The sequence below is a fragment of the Melanostigma gelatinosum genome, assembly GCF_949748355.1.
Source record: "Melanostigma gelatinosum genome assembly, chromosome: 19".
Lineage (NCBI taxonomy): Eukaryota > Metazoa > Chordata > Actinopteri > Perciformes > Zoarcidae > Melanostigma > Melanostigma gelatinosum.
In genome coordinates, this window is record NC_136652.1 from 9,084,104 (window position 1) to 9,093,828 (window position 9,725).

A 9,725-nucleotide genomic window follows, 5' to 3' on the forward strand; every position below is an offset into this window, starting at 1 on the left:
TCATTAATAACTTTGCTCAGCCAGCCGGATAATTGGACTGAATTTCCTTTTCGTTTAGTTACGCAAGGTGTCTTCTGAGGCTGGCAGCAACGGAATATCAGTAAATGTCTCCTCACTGGATGAACAGCCTTCACTCAGTGACTTGATGGAATATAAGGAATTGCAAGTTTTTTAATATGGTGAGAATTTAGTAAAGTCCATTTATGCAATTAGGGTCAAACCACTTAAATACCAGTATAAAATGTTTTCAGATAATCCTGTTTAAACTCTAATTAGAATGAGTAGAACAGAACAGACGCAGTAAAAATATGACATTCAAATACTTCCTATCTTTACCCTTATATAATGCAGGCTGGACAAATGGTGTCTTTTTGGTGGGCAATGAAAAGCAGGTGCATTGATTTACTTGACTGTCTTATTCCAGTGTTGCAGTTTTCAACAGAAATAAAGGAGATACTTAGGCTGGAGAAAACATCTCAACATTAGTACATACAAATATATGTATATGTACAGCAGGGCCTTTGTGAATGGGACATGGGAAGTTGTATTGCTGTTTATCAAAGGTCTCTGTCAGAAGAGAAGTAAAATAAATTACATTATGGTATGTCAAAGAAAGTCATAAAATAGTACGAAATATATTCCAATAACTCATCAAATGTCATAGAATGTTAAGTCATGTCATGGTAAACGTGTCTACAAAGATTGTAAAAGTTGCAAAATAGTATTACATGTCAAAAAAGTGAAGTCATAATATAAAATGTTAATAGTAAAAATAAAATATATAGGATATTTTTACTACTTTTGTCGACATGCTATACTATGACGTTTTCATGACTTATTTCAACATGCAATATAGTTTTTTTCAAAATGTTATGGCTTTTTTACTACATTTAATTTGTACAAATTCTACCTCCTTTTTTAAACATCCTATGCTATGACTGACTTGACATCTTTTTTCGATATCTTTATACAATGTTTTCATAACTAATTTCGACTTGTCTCAACATTTTACAGATTTTTTTAAAACTATGATCAGCATACTATACTATGACCTTTTTCAATATTTTATACTACATTTATACAAAGTCATAAATGGTCATAGTATAGCATGTCAAAAAAAGTTGCAAAAACTAAAATGTAAAGTCATCTTTGAGTCATCGTGGTGGCAGAATAATTGATCATGAACGTTATTAGTTGCAGCTCTCATCTAAACCATCAGTCCAGTCGTCCGTTACGATACCAATAACACAACATGGTCGGTGTGCCAGTAAGACGTTTTGTTCTTTACATTCTTTATTTATCCCCTCCTCCTTGTACTAAACCTCCCAGAGCAACAATGTACACAAAAATAAAACTCTCACAAAACCAGTGCAGAGTGCCAGTGGTCACCATTAAGTCCAGAACTACATTCAGAGATCTTTTCCTAAACACGAAGAAGTACAGCGGCTCACAAAATCATCTCGATATGTGATGGAGAGCAGCTCAGTCAGTCCAGCTAAAAATAATAAAACCAGTACAGAGACACGAATCAACACATGACAGTCAGCTGTAGTGATTCTTAAAAACGGTAAATAAGATTACTTTACAGGAAATTAGTTTCAATACTCAGGAATCCTCAACACCATGTAGAGTACTATATGATGAAGTGGTTAGGTGCCTAAAAGCAAGGCATTTCTGGCTGCTCGTGTAATAACTCCACAAATACTAATTTCACAGTCTTGTGAACATTATCTTCTAAACATGAGTATTTGTAACAGAAACAGTGAAAACCTATTTAGTGCTTTGGTTGAGAGACGAGCGTGAAGAATCTATTGAGAGTGCTGCGAGTCAGTGTTTGTACTTTGTGAGGAAACACTAACAGAGTGCAGCAGCAGTGGATACTACAGAGGGCCTGCCCTAAGGAAACAGCTGACAGGGCAGGAAACGTATTTACATAAACTGTATGCAACTTCATTTATAAATACATTTTAAGTATAAATTAGAAAAATAAAAAAACCTAATGTAGTTCAATCAGGTGATGCTACTCTAAAGTCTGATTATTAACCCTCTTTATATTTGGTGAAAGATTAAAAAAAAAGAATCACAAAAAGGCACAGCAACGAATAATTAGAGCAACTTATCCCTGCAACACTTCTATGAGACAACTAAATCCCCATTGCAACGGACATTAAGATATAAATTAAGACAGTTTTAACCACTAGATGCAATTTCATGAAAATAATAAAATCCCACAGTCAAACAGCATCTACACTGGCGTCACCAGGTACAATCTGCTTGAATAAATTAAGGCTTAAAGGGGAGTCTGCGATAAGTCTTTTAAAAAGAGCACCCTGATTATTTTCAGCTTTCTGTTCCTCAGGCAGCAAACACCGTACAGTTTATACTATTAATAGCGACATTTAGGGAAAACACACTTAATTACCCTCTTAGACGAGACAATGGATACCTCTCTCATTTCTTTATGGTAAATATGAAACTGGTGCCATCAGCTGGTTCGGCTAGCTTACCTTTAAGACTGGAAGCAGGGGAAACAAGTAGCCTGTCTCCGTCCAAAAGGTCAAAAATAAATAAAATGAATCTACCAGAGCCTTATAAAGCTCACTGCAGCTTCATACATCGTATCGATCTAACTAGCCAAGAAAGTAAATAAGCGTCTTTTCCCAGAATGCCCCTGACGATTCCTTGAACTTGTAGTGTGAACTAACAGCTTTGATCAAATGTGCTACAGAGTGTTCTGGCTGCTCCTAAAAACATACTTTCCTATGTGCAAGGATTTAAACGCTGTACCGTTGTATTACCCTTCTCTCTCACAGACACACACACACTCAACAAACTCAGCTAGCCTCCAGTGCTACACGTAGACCAGGTCCCGGCCCTGAGGGGCTGAGCTAGCGGCGGCCTCCTTCACCGGGCCCTCGGAGTCCGCCTCGTCCCCGTCGTAGCCCTCGTACTCGATGGGCTTGGGGCAGCTGTAGGGATGGCCGTTGTCGTCGAAGAAGCGGCGGAAGGTGAACTCGTAGAAGGCGTGCTCGGGGTGCTTGCCGTTGCGGAACCAGCCGTTGAGCGTGTCGTTGAGGTTGTCCTCGCCGTCGCTGTCGCTGCTCCACATTTTCTCCGGGTCCACGGGGTCGAAGTTGGAGGTGTCCGTGGAGTGAGCGATGGTGGGGACGTACGGCGCCGCCTGCTGCCGCAGGTCGCTGGAGAAGTCGATGTCCTTGAAGAAAGGGTGGGCTTTGATTTCGTCCGTGCCGTTCTTGCCCAGGCGGTCTTCGGGGCTGCGGCACAGCTTAACGATGAGATCCGACGCCTCGGGGCTGAGCTTGGCGGGCGGGGGAATGTGCAGCATGCTCTTCCAGTTGATCACCTGGTGTCCAGGGGCAGAGGCGACAATAAGAAAACGACGCAGTCAGCAGTGCGTTTCACTGCGGGCGCTTCACATACCTTCATCTGTGTCTCCAGGGGCGTGGTCGCTAAGAAGGGCGGCTGTCCAATGACCATTTCATACAAGATGACGCCGACACTCCACCAATCACAGAGCTGGGTGTATCCTGGAGGAGATTAAAGTCATTTATACGTCAACCACACTGGAACAACATCTCTCTGCTGGATTCTAAAGTGTAAATCCCACAGTGCCCCCTCTAGCCGTGGTCCACTGTACCTGTCCGGAGCAGCACTTCAGGCGCTATGTAGTTGGGAGTCCCGACCAGTGAATGAGCCAGGCAGCGCTGGTGCTGCCGGGCCTTCCTCCTCTCCAGAGGCTTCAGGCGGTCTGTACAGCGGCAGTTGGTCGGGTCCTCCCACTCCTTACTGAAGTCCATGCTGTCCTGCCTCACGTGGTCGCCTGAGAAGAGTCCACACAGAACAACACACATGACGTCTCTCACTACGCAGACACCTGGCTGAAGGTAGAAGGTGTACATCTAAACAGTTTTATATTTAGTCTTTGCGTTTAGCAATTACAGGCAACAATTTATAACAACCATGATCATTAAATTCCTGGTAAAATGAACTTGATATTTATATCAATAGTGTTAACTAAATATTAGTAAACACTCTATAATATTTGAAATACTACATGAAGTATTCGTTAATGATTACCAAATAATTTGTAGACCTTTAAGGAATTGCTTGTAAATAATCTATAAACATTACATAGATGGACCAGATATGTGCGATTATATACCCAGTTAAATGGTTAATAAATACTTAATAAAGCATCTATAAACATCATTTAAATAGACAGTGCATACACCGTCTATGGTTAATAATTGGTTTCTGATCCATCGATCTACGTCATGTTTGGAGAATATCAATAGACAGAAAATGTATCTGCAAATTTGATAATTGTTTCAGCAAGACCTCCCCAAATTCACTGGTCCCATACTCAAATGTAAATAGTTGTTAGTTCTTATCCTTCTATGATAGTAAACTTAATATTTGGGGGTTTTGAACTGTTGTTGGGACAAGACAAGTAATATGAAGAAGTCGCATATTTAACCATTTTCTGACATATTATACAACAATTACTGAAGAATATTTTTTGGACCCAATGAATACAATGGTGAGGAAATGCTGAATTTAGCACAGGAGCCACTATACTGGGTAGACCATCATAATCCAGGCTCTTCTGTAGACATAGGCCGATATTTAGAAAGTGAAACCCACCGCTCTGGTAATACTTGGAGTCATGCGTCCAGCGGAAGCCGGTGCAGAGGCCGAAGTCGGTCAGCTTTATGTGTCCGTCTCGGTCTATGAGGATGTTGTCGGGCTTGATGTCCCGGTGGATGAAGCCCATCTTGTGGACGCTCTCCACGGCACAGGTGAGCTCTGCGATGTAGAACTGGGCCAGCTCTTCTTTGAAGATGCCGAGCCGGATGAGGAGGCTCATCATGTCCCCTCCGGGAATGTACTCCATGACAAAGTACAGGTTGTCTTTGTCTTGGAAAGAGTAGTAGAGACGCACCACCCACTCGTTGTCCGCCTCGGCCAGGATGTCCCGCTCGGCCTTGACGTGGGCCACCTGGTTCCTCAGCAGCACGTCCTTCTTGCGGAGCGTCTTCATGGCGTACAGCGCTCCCGTGTCCTCTTTTCTGGCCAAGCACACCTCGCCGAAGGCTCCGATGCCGAGGGTCTTGATTCTCTTGAACATGGATTTGTCCATCTTGGCTCGCTTTAGCCGGATGTAATTAGACTCTTTCTGGCACAGCATCATACGCATCTGCTCCTGAGCTTCTGAAGACAAACCAACCTGAGCGCAGGACAGAAAAAAGGTGATTTAATGGCCCAAATAAACTCAAAAAGTTTTAGTTGGATATAAACTGGCATCAAGGGAATCAACTGAAGACACAGAGGGAAACCAGTGCAAAATACATTTTAAATGATCTGTAAGCGCAAACGTGCTGTATTCGCCTCATGAGTTAATCACTTTAGTCCACAACAAAGATGCATGAGCAGTGACATGATGAGTGAGATGGAGCGACATGCTGCATACAGCACATTTCAAATACAAAGACCAGGCTTTCAACAACAGCTTACTTGACGTGTGAGGACTATTCTGTGTCACAGAACAGCAGAGAAACCGGTTACCTTTTTAGGTCAGCTGTTAGTGACAGCAAAGGAGAGAGAAGAAGAGGAAGAACCGCTCAGACAAAAAACAGAACAGCATGAAAAGACACAATCTCAGAGACGGATACAGTTTGGAAAGGGTGGAAGAAAAATCGACATAAATTCATTAAGAGAATGATGCGACCAGGGTTGTTGACATTCTCACCCTTTGCATCTCACTTTCCAGCTGATTCCTCCTCCGAATCCTCTGCTGATGGTTCTTCAGGATATTCTCCACGTGTTGCTCCATGAAGAACTTGAAGGCCTGGGGCGAGTAAAGTGCGATTCGTCCGGACTCCCCTCTCGGCTCTTCGTCTTTCGTGTTGCGGCGGACAGGAACCGGCGATGTCGTGATTTGCTTCTTCTCCTTCTCCGTCGCTGCAGTGCTCTCCGCCGTCTTGTCTCGGGAGCAGTCACCGCCGCCGCCATCCTCTTCGGCGGGCTCCTCTCTGCCCGTGCTGAGTTTATTGGCCCCTAGATCGTAGGCAGGGGGGCCGGGTGCCGCTTGCTGTTGGAGGAGATGCTTAGGATAGGGCGGAGGGGGCCCCTGATAGCTGGGGGCTTCTGCAACAACGGGGATCTGAGGTACGGGTGCTGGGGGTTCTGGGTAAGCAGGTGCAGCTGGAGACGGTGCGGGTTGCTGCATCCATGGAGGGTGAGTGGGAGCAACAGCGGTGTGCAACTCGGGTTTCTGGACACGTATGCTTTTGACCGGCTGCAGGATGGGAGCCTGGGTGATGGCGGTGACTGTGGTGGCAGAGGGCTGGGAGCTGGATAGGTGGGCCTGTCTGCTGTTCAGCTGCTGGTTGTTGAAGGAATTAGAGCGCACTATGTTGTGCTGCCATGACGGGGACAGGTCCTGGTTGCCAGAAGAAGACTGGGAGGGGTTCAGAGGAGCCTGGGACCAGGACTGAGGAGGACCCATATTGTAGATGTCGAGGTTGTGACTGTTCCAGCTGGGAACCATCATGGACTGAGGGATATTTCCACCGTTGATGTAAGAGGGAGAGGATGCGGGTCCTCCGGACTGCATCTGCTGGTCAGTGGGACTGTGCCGGCTGCTCTGGTTAACCGGGTAAGGAGGAGGAGGAGGCTGTCTGCTGCCCCCTGCCATGTAGTCTGGCTGAGGGGAGCCATTCTGAGACCAGCTGGAGGGGAAGGTGAACTTATTCCCCCCAGAGCTTTCCCCCCAGAACTTTTGCTGGTGGCCCACGGGGCCTGGGCTGATCCCACGCTGGTTTTGAGGCGCAGACGACTGGTACCCATCAGCCCAGGCCCCCTGGGGTACCGGAGAGATGCGCGGCAAAAGGTAATCCATGTTGCCAGAGTAGCGCTTGGTTGACGGGTTGCTGTCCCAGGACGGAGCAGGAGGCATGGCACCGCGGTTTGGTGGAGGCGTGACGCTGCGCACCTGGGGCGGCAGTGGAGGATTGGCCCTCTGGCCGTTAGCAGGGTGACCCTGTGGGAAGGCAGGAGGAGGTCCGGGACTGTCGGAGCGGTACATCATCCCATCCACCATGAGCGGACCATGTCGAGGCACCAAAGACTCCTTCGAGCCTTTCCAGCTCGGCCTCCTCAGCACGGCCTGTTGGATGTGAGAAGATCCTACAGACACAAAGAACAACAGAGGTGAAGGGATGAAAAGAAAGCCATTACCCATAGCACCGCAATATTGTAACCGAATAGTTCAAATCAAAGTCCATCTAAAACTGAACCTAAAACAAATGGGTCCAACTACGTTGTTTTTTCCATTTGTCTGTGTAAAATATATAAAATTCCTATATAAGCATGAACACACAGAAACGGTGTGATCTCTCACCCCAGAGGCATGATCCCAAGACTCAGTAATTAACTTAGTATGTACAATGTTATTAAACTCAATAGGAGCAATAGCATACAAATGTAAAAGGAGGAACAAAGCTGTAGAACATCGCTTGTCGTAAGAACTCTTTTCTTGAACGTACCATTACTGCCATTATGAATCACAACATAAACCTAATTTCCAGTCACCGTCTTCCATTGTGTGATGTAATGACTCATTCTCATTTTGTCAGCATGTATTGTCATTTATTCAACAAATCAAGATTCCAGATTGGATATCCAGATTGGATGAACACACCTGGATGGAAAATGAAAGAGGAAACCCAGCATTTAGTCCCAGTGGACAGTGACGTACCTGGGGCTTTCAGACCTGTAGTGTTGGGGTTGGCAACAGCCATCTGTTCCCACCCCGAGTCCTGGTAGCTCACCTTACCCATGTAGTCTATAACGGCCCCCATATTGCGACTGTTACTCTGCTTAAAAGGGCAGAAAAAAAGGACAATTAACATTTAGCGTTTGGGCAATCGAAGCATAACACGATGCAGTTGAACTGTAAATAAATTTATGATAGGATTGATTATTTTTTGCTGTTGCTCTGCATCTCTTCAGTCTTCCAAAAATCATGCAATACTTTTGTATTGTCACCTGCACAAGCTCGTCATTCCACTGCATACTTTTCATTCTTCTAATAATTCCCAGGTAAACAAAGTGCAGCCAGGGTTCATTCTCTATTACAGAGTCATGTTAAGAATGAGATTCCTCCACAATCCTTAAACAAAAAAACAAACCCGTCTCTGTGACAAACAAACCAACAAGAAAACACCTCATCTCACCTCCTCAAACCCAGCACTGGGGAGCTCCAGCGACATGTGTTGGTTCCCCTCAGAGCCTGAAGTACTGGTCTCGTTGGCAAAAGGCAGCAGGGATTTGCGGATCTCTTGCAGGGCCTTGTGGTGGGGGTTTTTGCCATTAGTGCTGCGCCCTTGTTGCCTCGGGTCCTCGGGAGGCAATTTCCCAGCACCTCCATTGTCCACTTTAGGAGGCTCCGAGGGTTTGGACAAATTGCGCAGGCTGTTCCGTATTTCCTGCAGCATGTGTTGGCTGTTGCCGCTGTAGTTACTGGTGGGAAACGTCTTGGGTCTCATCTGTCTGTATCCTTCGGGTTTCTCCCCTCTCTTCATGTAAGAGCATGTATGACGACGACCAAGGGGATGAAGGGGATGTCACTCGGTCCAGGGTAGCAAGAGGTCTCCAGTGTCTGACTTCACATCTGCATGCTGATGACAGAAATGTAAGTTACAAATGCGTCATGAACATGTGTTATGTTACCGAACAGGTTCGGCAAATGTGTGGAAAGTATTCATTAGCCAATACTTACAGATACACATTAGCTATGTGATGATTCTTATGAGGCAGTCTGCCAAATGTGGTGACTCATATGAACCAATAGCTGAAAAAAGTTTGGTTTCAGTGCTTTACCATTTCACTATGAAATAATCTCGTTGTTTAAAGCTTTACGGTAGAGAAAGAGAAAGAGTGCGTCAGAAGAAAAACTACGTTATTCCTTCACAAAGAGAACCACTTGCTAGCGTCGTTAGCGGCTCAGGCTAACAGAGCGCTACTTTAACGCTAATTCTCTCTCAAGTGTAAAATTAAATGTGTATGTTGTTTGTCATATTCCCCCAAAATATCTCCAACGTATAGACACCAATGAGCTCCACGAACGGCAAACTGGTGATCTCACAATTTCCCTTTGCATGACATCAAACGACGCAGCAGCGGCCTGTGTGTTTAAGGCATCCATTTCTGCTAGGCTAGCTCAACAACAGGTTGCGCTAGCTGCTAGCTAACGCAACTAGCAACCGTTAGTAAGCCATGTCCAACGACTTACCAGTGTCTGTGGGGGCCGCTTCTTCTATTTTGACAACAAACGATGTTTCCGTGACCTTTCACGGCGTCAATGACGTGATTTTAACTAAAAAATGTCCTTGTTATGCCGAGCTGGCTGGCCCTAGTCTTGTTGAATTCCTGGGATGTCTGAATGACAAGTACAACAGGAACATGTTAAAGAAGAAACGCACATTTCCGGTTATTGTACATTTCACAATAAAACGAGGACTCCTGAGGATAGTTGTAAGAACTATGTCAATCCTGCAGCTTTACAAAGACACATTCAGAAACTCGAACATTTTGACCATAAAATACATAAAAAATGTAATTGTAAAATATAAATAAAAGAATGAAAATAAGAAAATAGACCAACACGGAAGATCATGTAAATAACATAGAAAATAAAATAA

At 44.8% G+C, this 9,725-nt stretch overlaps 1 protein-coding gene across 2 annotated transcripts; it reads right to left on the reverse strand.

The window, feature by feature from the left end:
* Positions 1–1,270: 1,270 nt before the first annotated feature.
* Positions 1,271–9,456, reverse strand: lats1 (large tumor suppressor kinase 1). Of its 2 annotated transcripts, none has more exons than XM_079291427.1 (8): positions 9,317–9,456; positions 8,259–8,702; positions 7,781–7,898; positions 5,771–7,209; positions 4,666–5,248; positions 3,659–3,841; positions 3,442–3,548; positions 1,271–3,364 (listed from the first exon to the last, which is right to left on the reverse strand). In XM_079291427.1, exons 2-8 carry the CDS (start codon positions 8,604–8,606, stop codon positions 2,852–2,854), a joined length of 3,291 nt encoding a protein of 1,096 aa, XP_079147553.1. In that variant the 5' UTR covers positions 8,607–8,702; positions 9,317–9,456; the 3' UTR covers positions 1,271–2,851. The 2 variants fall into 2 exon arrangements, with proteins under 2 accessions (XP_079147553.1, XP_079147554.1); XM_079291428.1 differs by having other exon boundaries at positions 7,781–7,901.
* Positions 9,457–9,725: the final 269 nt, after the last annotated feature.